Source organism: Nothoprocta perdicaria, unplaced genomic scaffold (assembly GCF_003342845.1).
Source record: "Nothoprocta perdicaria isolate Ctin4 unplaced genomic scaffold, notPer1 scaffold_108, whole genome shotgun sequence".
In the NCBI taxonomy this organism is placed as follows: domain Eukaryota; kingdom Metazoa; phylum Chordata; class Aves; order Tinamiformes; family Tinamidae; genus Nothoprocta; species Nothoprocta perdicaria.
Genome location: NW_020454183.1, coordinates 1,182,759 through 1,197,584, shown reverse-complemented (window position 1 = coordinate 1,197,584; position 14,826 = coordinate 1,182,759). Strand labels below are relative to the sequence as shown.

Sequence of the window (14,826 nt, the reverse complement as noted above, 5' to 3'; positions counted from 1 at the left end):
CCAGACAGAAAGATATTTATGAGCTTATGCATTGGGTCAATAATAAAATGAAGCTACTTGGGTAACGAGCGAGTTAAATAATAGTAATAAAAGAGTAATAAATAGCTCAATGCTAACGGAAGCAATTGTCCCGTCTTCCAGAGAAAGGAAATGGAAGAAACTCCTGGGCTTAGGAAGACATGGGGCCTGCTGGCAATGCTCACTGCCCAGCGAACAGTAACTGCTTCCCAGGCTCCCAAGCCCTCCCGGCAGCCTCGGAGGCCGCGCGGGACCCGCTGCACCCGCGCTCGTCACGCACACGAGGGGCTCTGCCCAGCACGCGTGTTGCTCCGCCAGAGTTAATCCCACCGGCTCCTCTCTGCGCTAGTCAAAATATGGTCCTCATTACTCAAAACGTGGCAGGATTTTTAATCAAGTTGGGAATTCCCTCTCCAGGATGATGAGGACAGAATGAGCCTAGAGCACTCCATTAGGAATGAATTCTTAACCACAGCAGCAGCATGGCTTGTAAAGGCTGAATCCCAGTGATGCTCAGCTACTTTATTCAATAATGTATAAATAGCCCACTTCCCTCTACACTTCAAGGTGAAAAAGCAAACCAAATCCAACTAGCCTTGACTCTCAGCAGTGGTGAAACAAGGTCTGAAGTGAGTAGCTGCAAACAACTCAAAGGGGGAAGGATGTGAAAAGCAAGTTCAGGAAAATGAGCACCCCGTAAAAGCTGTCTGCCTCTGCCCTACCCACTCATGAAGAGAAAGCCGAGTACAACATGTTGTAAGGCATTTATTTTCATTACGTGTTGGAAAGGGACAATTCTGTCTCCAGAACAGTTACAGAGAGAATGCCACAATACCTACTGCATATTGCTTTACTGGTGAAACCAAAATACTGTCCAGCACAGGGGTTTGGCAAATGAGGCAGGAGGAAAAGGAATGTATTACCATTGAAACCAATGCTGTTGGATGAAAGCACCGTCCTCATCATCAGATCTGATCAGTCGTGCAACTGAAGTAGCCAAAAACCAACTGTTTTTGTTTTTTACAGTAAACCATGATTTTTTTTTTTTTTTTTAAAAGGCTTATATAATTCTATACAAATTAAGTACAAACTGGGCATTGTTTCAGAAATCCTTGTGAACAGGGCTGAGGCAAATCACAAGACACACTTGTTAACACTGCACAGCTGGATCTGCACACAGACATTGCTGAACCTGTGAAACCAGCACACACAGAAACGGTCCCCGAGTTTTAACCACGCTTAAGTGAGAGCGAAGACGGGGCTGAAGGAGAATATCCAACGCTTCTCACATGAGGGCTCGTTTTCTCCGAACGGCTGAGATGCCAAGGAATGATTATTATTACACTTTAAGAATGGCTGCATTTTAGTATGTGGTTCTCACAAGGGTATACACAAGCCCTATCAAATACTGATTTGGAAATAAATAATAAAAGGTACATCTAGTACATCTTTTATTTTTAATTTTTTTTTTACAGCACTGACTTTACAAGAGGAGAAACAACTCTCATTTTTAGGGTCTGCTAACATCGGAAACAAAGAAGTCACTATTATATACTCAACATATACTCAACCTTTTAATAACTTTATATATGTATATATGACTTTGCACACACAAAAAAAAGTTAAAATAATTTATATCTAAAAACTACTGTGTAAAGAATGAAAGAGGAAAAAAAGGTGTTTTTCCTTAAGAAGGATGACAGGCAGAGGAAGATCTGGTCTTCCTGAGCTGTTCACTGGCTGTTTGGGCTATCTCTGGAGTTCCAGGAGCCACCAACCACCACCGGCTGGTGCAGAGGGCACCACCAGGAGCCCTCTGCAAACCCACAGCCCGCGGGCAAGGCCGCTGTCCAAGGGGCTCGTGCAGATCACGGGCTCAGCACCGGCCTCGCAGATGAGAGGGGTGGAGAGCAAAAATTCTCCCCTCGCAGTTAAAGAGCAAAATCCTGGCCCAACGGTGCCAGAACATCCGCCGGCTCCAGCAAGACCAGGATTTTAGTCCCAAGCCCTCCCTTTGCTCCGTGCCTTCTGGCTGCACCTCCCGCTGCACGTTTTCCTGCAGTGATCGTTTCCTTCCCTGGGAGAAGTGCAGCCCCAGGGGCAGCGAGCCGGACCCTGCGGCCGCGCGCGTGCAGCTCAGGGCCTCCGCTCGCCAGGCTTGCAACGCCGAGGAATCATTCACGGGGCTTCCTTTAAACCTGGATCCTCTAAAATACCAACAAACTACTGCATTCTGTAACCCTGTAATCACGGTAGAATCCACTGAGGATCTCAAGCCCACGGCATCACAAACTCAAGCTGATGGCCTGGATCCACATGGAGTGAACAGCAAAAGGAAAGGCAGTGAAGATGTGGAAAGTACTTTTCTGGAGGTTACATTCCTTTGAAATAAGGTATGAAAGCAACATTACAAATAAAATCAGCAATGTGATCTGCAACAGTGTGTCTGTTTATCTATGAAAGTAAGAGGAGATTATATTAAAGGAAATATTTTAATCTACACAAAGCATTTTCACAGACTCCTAATTACAAAACACATAGTTGCAACGCCATGAAGTAATTGTCTATTGAATACAAAAATCAATACATCTGTTACTAAGGAGGAGAGAATTAGCAGGGTAATGGAAGTGAATTCCTGCAAGTATGCACACGGGGTGACTTTTACAAACTCAAAATAGTCTATTCACTAGAAAAGAAAAAACCCCAAACCCGAGATTTTCTGCACAGCTGTGGAGGGCAAGGCTGCAAGCTGCTGGGCCAGACCTGCCTCACTGGGCACTGCTGCCACACAAAGACGCTGGGAAGTAGGCATTAACTTAGGAGCTGGCATGCCTGGCCTGGCAGGGTTGTGGGGATGGAAACCACGGAAGCACTTCTCCTTGTTTTCCTTTTTCCCAGTCAATTTAAATCCCTCTGGCCACATTTCTTCTGCTCCCTCCTGACTGTCTCCTGCCGTTTTTCTCCATGCCCTACCGCGGCTCCCTGGCCCCGCAGAGCCCGTCGTGACCTGCAGCGCTTGGGGCCGTGTCCGCAGCAGCCCCCTCGCCTGCAGCTCCCGCGGCAGCCCCAGCGCTGCCTTTTGCTGTGCGACCAGCTCCGATGCCCAGGGGAAGCTGGAGGCTTCCACCCGAGCACCCTCCTGCTCACGAACAGTCCCACGTTTCGTCCCACATAGTGATCCGATTGCTCCGGTAGAGCCGTTACAAACCAAAGGGCAACTTGGCAAAGCCGGATGGAGGGGACAGGGGACAGCAACAGTTCTACGGCCAGGCCATGGTGAGACTGTGTGAGATGTCTTTAACAGGGAAGAGTCTTCACCTACTGAAGCAAATTACATAATTAGGGTGGAAATCACCATCAAATCGTCCCCATCACGCTGATGTAAGAGCTGGAGGAATCCCACCAAGCCAGGGGTGTTCCTCTGCTTTTGTAACAGTGAAACACACCAGCATCCGATCCCTAAGCGAAGCAGTGACCATTTAATTTCAATGTCATTGCTCCAGCAATAGTAGCTATGCCTCTGAAATCACAGCACAACCTCTTCTACCCCACGGTAACTGGATTCAAACAGCCAGCACAGAAAATCTCACCCAGATTGTCTGCAAAAGCTTAAGAGCAAAAGCATTCTGTGAATGTCTAAAATTGCTAAGCTTTATTACTCTCAAAAGAGAAAAAAAAATGCTACACACCATCAGCCAGTTTTCTGCAAAGCTTATCTTAAATCAAAACTACCCTGAACTTATCAAATGAGGCAGCAATTCAGAAAAGCACTTTAGCACATGCTTGGTAATATGTGCATGCTTGAGGGTTTTACAGTTAAGTAGTTATTGGTCTGGACACTTAGTAATTTAAAGATTTGGCTTTAAAAGTTGGTCTCTCGAATTTTCCCATGTGATTTAGCCTGTGAGCCATAACAACAACTTTTGCAAAGAAATATATAGTACTACAGCAATTGCATGGTAATTTATGTAAAAAATTCTACTGTAATGCCACATCACAACAGGTTTCTGCATATTTGCACCTGGTAAATTAAAGTGATACCAATATATTTGATAAATAAAAATAAATTACAGACTATGGGAAAAACATGTCACTGATCACACCAACAACCTAAACTTGTTTTCTAGTTACTGCCAAGGTCTGGAGTAATATTTAAATATAGTATTTCTGTAAGCCTTTAGAGAATTACAAAATAAACTTTTAACAATCATTTGTAAACAAGTTTAAAATGCACAGTTATATTTCAGTAGTTTATTTTGGAGAAATAAAGCAGTGCAAAATAGGCCAACCAAAATTCAGAAGGCAGCCAGGAAAATAAAAATCTTATTTGATGTTCTAACTAGGAAACAGCATACAGACATTTCGATTGGATCCAACACTCGGGTTCATGTAAACATACTTAGTTGGAAAGGTCTTGAGTTACTACCCCGGTTTTAACATCATTGCTTCTTCCCCACCACCCAATTAAAAAGGAAAAAAAAAAAAAGCCGTTGTAATAAAGGGAGCAAAAGGCAAGTCTACAAACACTCCACCAGCTGGTTACAAGAAAGTACCATACAAAAATATGCACTGGCAAGCTCCTTCCTGAGGGTATCTTCTGGTACACACGTAACATAAAAAGCCTTTTCTTTTTAAACAGATTAAAACAAACCCCAAACTGTAGACATTGATTTTATTTCGGCCATGGCTTTATGAAAGTTTTGGTCTTTCCCGATGCAAACCCTGCCCGTGAACAGGGAGCCCCTGGCAGCACCAGCAGCCAAGCTCTGTGAGCCGGGTGCTCGAGGCTTAGAGATAGGCCCAGCTCACAGCCCACGTGCAGCTCGGCTCTACCTGGGGCCCCCATGGAATTCAACAGCTACTCGACTCTGTCCAGTCCTTATAGAAAGACCTAAACTGAAAGTTAGTGCCTTTCGAGAGGTGGAATAATATTGTGTTGTATGAATCATCCTCGAAAATCCAATCGCAGCTATAGACAATTCCCTAGAAGGGCACTTTGGGAAAAATATCCAATGCCTCCTAAAGGAAAATCATCATTTGCAGAAAGTAATTGCTACAGAATGCTCTTAGGAACATCTTCTCCTATAGACTGGTACCATCGGGCAGGATGGTGACATCCTTTCCACATTTTGGTCTAGTACTTCTCCTTGGTCTATCTGGTCTCTTATTGCCTGGTCCTTTGCTTTCGAGTAGGTATCTACAGGATGACAGCAGCAAAACTAGTATTAGATGCCACAGTGATGAGTGCTTTATAAATGCCTGGTATAGAACGATGGAAATTCCCTTACCTGTAAGCTAAGAGCTTAACTAAGGAAATTTTCTTAACCCCGCCTCCTTAAACTTAGTTCAGGGCTTATATGCAGAAGGAAAGGCCGCTAAGTCTACCAGAATAGTGTCTATGTTCCCAGCGCGGACAGACTCAGTTACTTCCAGTTTAGTGTTCAGAATTGGCAAAAGTTGCAGGAATTCTCCGCAGCAGGAGATGCTGCAATGCTACAAGAAGCAATAGAGGGTGAACACTGTAGGGTTACTGTCTCAAGAGCAATATACAATTTGGCTGGGCTGTAGTTTACAGGTGATACAGAGCACTGCCATAAATTAGCACACAGCTTCATCTGACAGCCCGTACCCCAATAATGAAGTCTCTCAGCCAGAGCTGCCCTGTATTGCTGCTACCTCATACAAAGCCTCACTCCAGGCAATTCTGCCCTTACTTAAATGTCTCTGGAAGAAAAATACAATGTATGGAGTGGTGGATGTGTGAAAGGCAGCGCTGCGCTACTCCTTCGGATCTGCACACCAGATGTGCTGCTCTATGGAAAATATGTGGCTCTTTGCCAGCCCCCTTGCAGAGCTGTCCCAGACTCCTCCCAATCCAATGGAGGGAGAATTACACTCTCTGCTAAAAGATGAGCTGAAACCACGAGCTCTTCATGGATTTCAACTCCAGCGGAGGCTTGGAAGGATGATGCTTCATCTACAAGTCACTCATCCTGACCATCTGCACCCTTTTTCCAGACGTGTCTCATCAGGCAGGTTTCTGCTATCGGCAAGTGTAGTTAGAAGCTGCTTTCTACTGAGGCAGTGAGGCCAGGGGAAAAACTGCAAAGCTGGAAGCAGGGCTGGTGCCTCAGTCCTGCACCCTGAACAAGCAGGCAGCTCTGCCCCAGCACAGCAAGCTACCTGTGAACATCGTGTCTGCTGGACGTTGCCACAGATCTGGCTTGGTGGTACTGAGGTGCTCTTAGCTTCCTCTCGCGAGGGTCGAGCTGGAAAGCAGGATCAGGGAGTATTTTAGGCAAAAATTTCTAGCACTGTTACATTCATACACTCCAACATTATTATCTTCTTGATACCATGAGGTCCGATTTTAAAATGCTGGTCACCAGTGATTACAAAGAACAATAGAAATGCAAGAGCAACCCTCCCACAATGAAAGGACTAGTGTTAAAACCCATGTGTGTGTGTAAACTCACTACCGATTTGCAACTGAAACCTAACGAAATGGATCTGGATCACCTCCTCCTCCTCCCCCTTTCTGTCCATTTCATCAGCAAATCAGGTTAAATCAAATGGAAGTGTTTTTTTTTTTTCTTTTTCTTTTTTTTTTTTTTTGTACTTCGCTTTTCATTTTTTGCAAGTGTATTTCTACAGCCTGATCTGTCTGGTTCCGGGACGGCACGTCGCATCCCTGGGGCTTCTCCTGAGTCCCCGGCCTCGGCAAGTTATTGAGAGGAAGCCTTGGTGGCCAACGTAGCGACGCAGTGCTGCTGGAAGCTGGGGGACACAGCCGAGTTGCAGCCTAGTCTCTGGTGCTGCAGTTTTACTGCACTGCTGGCCTCGCTCTCCACGATCCAGGAGGAGTCTTTTCCGCGGCCGGCGCAGCACCTCCGCTCGCCCAGGAGGCCGCCGCTCTGCTCGGGCAGCAGCTGGCTGCGGCTCAGCGGCGGCCCCTCGGGCGCCTGGCCCTGCAGCACGGCCGCTATGTGGTTCAGGAGGTCGCTGAAGAACTCCGAAACGCCCTCGTACCCTGCGAGTGGCAGAGGAAGGGAAGGACAGAGAGAAAGGGAAAAAAAGAAAAGGCAGTTAAGTGATTTCCGTAAGCTCTTTCAACAGTCTTTTCTACTGATCTGTTTTTTGGGCTCTCTTTGCCCTCTAAGGGATAGCAAAAAGGCTTCTTTTTCACAACATCCTTTGGACAAGTAGCTTAGTATAAACGGGAGCAGAGACCCATGTTAAAAAATTAAGTTCATCTTTGTTTAAATAGCTCAAGAGAAAAACTGTGTCACCTTTCACATTTTCTGTTCCTTTTTCCTCCCATAGAATCATAGAATCACAGAATGCTGAAGGTTGGACAGGACCTCAGAGGTCATCTAGTCCAACCTCCCTGCTCACGCAGGGTGTGTGTGTGTGTGTGTGTGTGTGTGTGTGTGTGTGTGTACATATAAAAATGCCCGTGTATATATTATCTTTTCCCAAGTCTAGGTTTTTCGCTAGGTCACACGGTGTAACGTCAAGCTTTTCTACCCTATTTTCAGGTTTTACCACGGAAAGCAGCTCTAATGCACAGCTTCCCTGAGGGTCTGGGCCCTCTCTAAAGTCTCCCCAGCAAGACCCTCAGCTAGGGACATTTCAAAGAGCAACAGGCCAGCCTTATATTGCACAGAAAAGGCAGCTTCCTGGTGCACAAACATTTCCAGGCTTGTCTAATCAAACCTAACTCAGCACTAAACCATTCCCTACTCTACGTACTGTCTGGAAAAATGCTTGAGGGACAGAAAATTTAAATCAATTATGTCGCATTTGGTAGAAATGCTTCGATTTTGGTACTGAAACTACGCGTTTTTCATGGTTCTGCTAAGAGACTCCAAAAAACAACTTACACTGCACAGTTTAACCCTAACTAGGTTTCTTGGTTAAAATGGTTGGTCAGATGGCAGGGGACACTGAATATTTAGGGACACGAAGGCCAGCAGCAGGAGCAGAGCACGCTGTGCAACAGGCAGAGCATCACCACTGTATGCATCTTAAAACAGGAAACATCCATAAAATGCCTTGAAATGCATTTTACCTGCCACTGCATTACCCAGGCTTTGTATCAATTTGATGGGATATGAGGTGACATATGACATTCAGAGTATTCAATAGGCCAGAGTGACTGTTTTAAAACACCCAGAGAAGTATTTTAAAAGTGACTTATATTAATTCAGGAGACTGGAGCAGTAAATAACCCTTTAAAAGTCCCATGTGAATAGCACATGTTCACATGGAGCAGCACGTGAGCAAAACCAGAGACCACAAAGTAAATGCACATTTTAAAACACTTTCAGTGCTGTGATCACACGGCAGAAGAGTCTCACACATCCATAAATAATTCAGTTTAAATCTCCCTTCTCCTGTAAAAGCCAAATTTCTATGGCAATAAAAACCCAGCTTCCTGAAAAAACATAACACAGAAGGATAATTCAACATTAATACAAATGTGGTGATTTTATGGTGTATTTATAATACACATATGTTAACCAATTTACTCTTATTTAGGCTGCTGCAGTGCTTCAGATTTTATCGCTGTCAGTCACAGTTCTCCTAGGTACTCTCTAACAAGTTACCTAAAGCAACAGTAATGTAGGACAACAGCTCCCAGTTTTTTTTATCTCAAAAAACCCTAAACAAGCTCAAAAAAAAAAAAAAAAAAAAAAGGAAAACCAGAACACCAGGCTTTCCAGTGACCCACATATTCTGCTAAAATCCAGCCCTTGGCAGGGGCCAACTCCGACTTCTACAGTCACAGGAGCCAGAACAGGACACTCACCTCTCCCACAGAGGTGCCTGTTTTATTTTCTTGCTTATGTAAAAGCCATGGGATTAGCCTTCAAATCTACTCAGAGTGCTTCAAACACCCTGGGAATAAGTCATCTCCATAGAAACAGCTTTAATATTCCGAGAGGCTCCGTAGTACCCGAGAGTGCTCTGTGCCTGCTCCGCTAAAACACATCAGCCTTGTTGGAGGGCACGTGGCAAACGCACAAAGAATCTGCTTTTAATATTTCATGGGGATAAGGTGGCCACTTATGGAGCCCTGAAATCAGCAGATGTCACGGTGCAAGGAAGCCACACATTTGAGGCAGGCTGCCCCCGGGACAGCCCTCTGCTTGCTAGCTGGGAATAACGCTGTGAGAAGGGAGCTCAGCACAGCTATAACCAGGGAAGGGAGGACCAGGGTGTCTCAACTCGAGCCCCAGGGTGCTGGGGGAGGCTGCAAACTCCAGTATTGCTGGACTCTCTTCACTGGCTGCTCCTGCACATCTCTCAAAAGGTAACTGTGGGATGTCACTGTGCTGTGACCACAAGGAAATCAAGAAGGGCAAATTAAATTACACCTTCAGAAACGACTGGCAGTGGAATTGGGCTTTATGTTACACACAGGGGCACTGAGAGAGTATAAATTTTGCATGGCTCAAAGCAGCAGTTGCAGGAATCATGCTACAGCAGCTGCTGCCCCGGCACAGCCCACTGATACCCCGCAGACACCCAGTCTACATGAGGTCTGAACTTGGATATAAAGAAAATTATCGTCAGTGTCCTCCGAGTGCTCACAGGTAGGAAGGAAATGTACCCAGTACTGCCAAAATGGAGCCCTTTTTATTCCCCAGTTACCTGAGGTCAAACATAAGCCCCACACTATGTGACTGTGCCTACTGTTCAACACTGCGGCACGTAACCATCACTAAATATAGGCAGTTCCCTTTAGAACAGGAGACACAATAGGCCTTTTAGGCATTCATCTTTAAAATCTCTTTGAGGCATCGCTGGTGCTAAACAGAGCAGGTGGCAAATGACAGCCTCCTGCAGACACGTGTGCTCCGGACTCCAGTGTCAGCTGCGTCCTGAGAGGACAGCCACAGCGGGAGGAAGGGGCGGCTCCGAATGAGCGCCGGGCCCGCTCGGCACGAAGGTGAGCAGCACAGAATCACAGAATGGTTGAGGTTAGAAGGGACCTCTAGAGAACATTCAATCCTACCCCCTGCTCCAGCAGGGACACCCAGAGCACGGGGCACAGGGTGGCATCCAGGCGGGTTTGGAAGATCTCCAGAGAAGGAGACTCCACAGCCTCCCTGGGCAGCCTGTGCCAGGGTTCTGACACCCCCACAGTGAAGTTCCTCCTCACATGGAGATGGAACTGCCTGTGTTGCAACTTGCACCCATTGTCCCTTGTCCTGTCACTGGCCACCACTGAGAAGAACTTGGCTACTTCCTCGGGCCTTTGGCCAGGCCTGGCTTGGCGCAGCAGCCTGGGCTCTGTGAGAGAGGCTGCGAATGCTCCCCGAAGCACCTCTTCCTCTCCCTCCCTGCCAGGCAGTGCTGCACAGATAACGTGCCAGGTCCTCAAGCTGTGTCTCGGCTCTTATGTGGCCCTGCTGCAATCTTTGCTGGACAGGACGACTTGAGGAACAGGAGGGAGGAAAAGCTCCTTCCTGGAATCAGGAAACCAGGAACAGTGAGATGTAGTGCCTCGCTTTGGTAGGGCTGCACATCCCCCTCTCATTAGGAAGCTGCAGGCTTTGATCAGAAAGACAGTCCTTGAAGCTGCTCAGCCTTTAGGCAAACTGGCACCTCTGCTGTATTTCAACCCAACGCTTCTTGTCTGACCTCAGCAGCCCTCGAGGGCAGCTCTCCTCTCTCAGTTGGCTGCATTTTACAGATTGATGAGACACTTTGGTCTCCCCCAGCCTTCTCCCTTTCAACTGTCTGGTCCTTGCTGCTATCTCGTGGACCTTCCCCAACTAGTCTTCAACACAGCCCCCACAGTTATAAGATCAGTGGCTACCTTCATTACCCACATGTTCACCACTAAAAAACCCTGTGTGAGGCACAAGAAGCTTCCTCCTGCTCCCGAGTATCTCAAAAGGACAAAAACATGCTGTTAATTCAACCTCTATTCAAAGATCAGTTGCAGTGCAAGACTGAAATATCCTACTTCGGGGTCTATATCAAAATCCCCAAACTTTTGCCTTGGGATGGAAGCAGAGCAGAGCACAATGCTGAAGGCAATTCCACGAGTTTCTGTCACAACAAGGAGACATTTCTTCTCTTTAAATAGCTAATTTGCCCCTAGCTATCATCCAGTGTGGACTTTCTAACTGGGGAAGTTCAGCATGTGAACTTCAGTTCAGGCTGTGCAAAAAGCATCAAATCTAAAACAATACTTGAACAAACAAACAAACAAAACCCAGATACAAACAGGAATGCAAAATGCTGGACTGCAAAGGGATGTTTTGCACCATTGACTTCAATATCCAGCTGTTTGAAATACAATTCCGTTCATAAAACTGATCTTATTCCATCTCACACCTAATTTAGATTGTTTGTTTTGCTGCTCCTATCGAAAGACTGTTTTCATGAATTTGTGGATTGCAACAACACCATATGGTAGACTCAAGCTGCAAAGTGACCCAAAATAAATAGAATAGCAAGGTTGGAATTTTAAAAGAAAGCCCTAAGCTGTAGAGATAGATGGGCGAGACACAACAGGCTTGTTGTGTGACTGAGAACTGAGACTGAATTATTAAGAAGACCAAATGCTCAAGACAAGATTTCTCTCTCTCTCTCTAAACCCTCAGTAATAGTGAAAATTCAGAAGCTCTAATGTCAAGGTTAAACTCGGTTTGTAACAGTTTGTGTGCATTGCTGAAAACAAACACCACCATTCAGGTAATGACAGATGATTCTTGAGGAGGAAATAAAAAGCATACAACACAGCAATCACTTCAGATGAGGTTATATTATTTTCCTGTACCAGACAACTGAATTTAATATGAAAGTCATAGTATTATTATCTCCCATTATACATACTTACTGTTCCTTTTTAGCAACTCCAGTAGTCAAAAACCTTTTTTAGTTGTTTCTAAGACATCATTTTTACTAACAAAGTGTGGGACAAATTTACCTGTTTTCAAGATCTAATTTATTGGTTTATTCCACTGTCCCCTTTTGGCAGCTTGCAAGGCTATTTAACACCCTATAGCAAGTCCTGCACACCTGCAATTTCAACATCTTCCTCAGACCCATCTTTTTGATGTCATACATAAAATGTCATTTCACGAAAAATCAATTTGCAAAGGAAGAGATTTTCAAGGGAACAGTTTGCTGCTTCTTCCCCCTCAGTACCTTTAACTGCACAGTCTGAACAAAAGTCCTCTTAGAGGCTCTCCAAAAATAGAATTTTTTTGTTCCTTTCTTCATCTTTAGAGTAAGACACAGACCTAGAGAGGTCAGGCCCCACTATGAGGTCCCATGCTATTGCTCTGGGCATCCTGCCTGCAGGGCAGACCAGGGCCTACATGAGACTACATTAGAGCTGGCCATTCAGCTTTGGCCATTACCTCCTAAGAACTGATATTTCAGTAGCAAATTTAATAGCTCAATGTCCTGCCCTTCTAGATCAGTGTCTGATCTCAGGACAATCTTGTCTACTGCTGTCTACTGCAATGAGACACCATCCGTAAAGCTTCACTCTAAGCACATGGACCGTGGCTTCCACACTGCCTGCGTGGAAGGGCTTTCTCACCTGGGAATGCATTTATATCAATGACCGCGTGCTGCCCAGTCTGATTGTTAATGATGATATCAATTCCAAAGAGGGAAACTCCCAGAGCTTGCCGCAGCGCCTTGGAGATTTCCCGGATCACGTCATCATTGGGCCGCTCAAACACTCCTTCGATTTTATCAAGCTATAGTGGAAAAAGACACATTACTAAGGGACTTGAAAACTGTTCTTAGTGAAAAGATTAATTTTCAGAGGTTTCCAATTGGATATCCACCCAATCTTATTGCAGAGAACTGGTGGAATGAAACAGAGAAAGAAACAAAGAGAAACTTCTTTTGTAATTTGGAATCCTATATTTATCAGAAGTTCATCCACTCTAAAGCACAAAGTTTTTTTCTGTTTTATATCAGTGCAGTACCTTGGAGAGACACGTCAGTGTAGGACTGAACAAAGAATCAGACTCGCTATTTAAAATACTACATCCATACCTTAAAAAGAAGTCAAACAAAGCTAGTGTGCTTAGCCCTGCACTGCAAATACTCTGGTTATCATTCTGTTATTTCAATGTAGATTAGCGTCTGTGTCAAAGGACTGATAACATAGAGTTCTCCATTTAATTAATCTAAACTATGTAATATAACTGACTGATATCTTGAGGCAGAGCCTAATTCAAACAGGATAGTTTTTAATGCGGGTTTAGACGTATGAATGATCCTGTAAATTTTAGTACTACAAATGACTCAGGTTGCTTGAAAATGTCAATTTTCTCACTACTTAAGTAATAGGTTATATGGCAGAAGGATACTGTGGTGCTTGCAGAAATGTGCATGGGTTTTGCTTGCATATGAGAGCAATAAATGACAAGAGGATATGCTCTCCATAAGTTTAATAAATTTAGCCACAAAGGGATTTATGACTAGAACAATAATAACTTTAAAATTTAGCAGGCACATCCTTGTCATGCATAATTCTAAGTTATGCATTTCTGGCTATTCATAAGTTCTGGCTATTCGTAGCCATTTCTGGCTAGGAAGCGACTCCCAAATAGAGTGTATGAAACAGAAAAGAATCTGCAGACTCAGAGATTTGAAGGACCCAGTCCTGTAAAGTGACTTTCAGAGCAGCTGTAGGTCTGAGAACTTGTTAGGAATGACATGCACAAAGCCTATTAAAAGGACTGGCAACGCACGCATTAAACAGTGACGTGCTTGAGGCAGTGGACTCGGAAGGACCTGGAGACGGCAGCTCCAGACTGCCTGCATGTCCCAGTACAATTTCTCTGCTCGAATTTTCACCATGTGTCTTTCCTCACAGAACTGAGTCCTAGAAGGATGATTTATGCTTATTAAGCTCCCTGGACAGGAAAAGGCCAGATATTTGTATTCAGAATCTTCTTATTCCCTTTGCCTAGATTAACTGTGGGCAGTTTAGCCTGGCGAGCAGCAGACAGGCCTGCTGCAGCACTGCTTCCTCACCGGAGCTCGGTAAGGAAAACCCGAGGGACACCCAGGCAAGCTGCTTCCTTGTACCAAACAGACCTCAGCCTGCAACACAGAAGCACACAACTTGTGAAGGAGGGTCGCTGGCTACTAACGCTGCGATAAGAAAGGACTAGATACAGGTTTCCAGCCAGGCTAGAGCAGCAGGGACCAGGCTACTTACCGCTGTTAGCACAGACGATGATTCCGGCTTCGAAACGTTGTGGCTGTTGAAAAATATAGATTCTCTGTCTGAAATTAAAAGAAGGCTGTAAGTGACTTTGCGCTGGGTTTAGGCTCTAGCGCAGGGAACGGTAGGTGGCACTGCCGCCCAGGGAATCTGCTGCTGATCAATAAGGGATGGTCTCCCTGCATCCACCCGGCGCCTGCACCTACGGCAGGAAAACACTGCCCGGGCACCCAGGGCCTGTGGGCCCCTAGAACTGTACAGGATTAACACAAACACGCCGGGTTTCCTTCAGCCAAACAAGGCCCATCTCAGTAAGAGATTTCTCATTTGCTACGCTCAAAACAACAGCTCAAATGGGAACACGGGTCACAGGCTCAACAGCACCCAGCCTGAAGTGAGATCCCTGCGACCCTAAGGAGGGCACATTCACTGCACAGGAAGGCAAGACACTTGATGTTCTGGACCTGATCTTCCTTGAGGGGCACCAGAGCAGGCAGGTGCCGCAGGAGGTGCCTGAGGTGACAGAAACCACTGATGCTCTGCAGCGGAAGCCGTGCAGAGAATGGCACCAGGTGCCTCCTCCCTGCCTGCTC

At 45.6% G+C, this 14,826-nt stretch overlaps 1 protein-coding gene across 1 annotated transcript in view; it reads right to left on the bottom strand.

The window, feature by feature from the left end:
• Positions 1 to 2,284: 2,284 nt before the first annotated feature.
• The window catches only part of ITPK1 (inositol-tetrakisphosphate 1-kinase), a 131,871-nt gene continuing 119,329 nt past the window's right edge, over positions 2,285 to 14,826 (bottom strand). The window contains exons 8-10 of the mRNA XM_026046477.1: positions 14,228 to 14,295; positions 12,587 to 12,749; positions 2,285 to 7,048 (exon numbers count right to left, since the gene is read on the bottom strand). Of these exons, the coding sequence (XP_025902262.1) occupies positions 6,744 to 7,048; positions 12,587 to 12,749; positions 14,228 to 14,295 (536 nt within the window). The 3' untranslated portion in view covers positions 2,285 to 6,743. The remainder of the gene's footprint in view (positions 7,049 to 12,586; positions 12,750 to 14,227; positions 14,296 to 14,826) is intronic.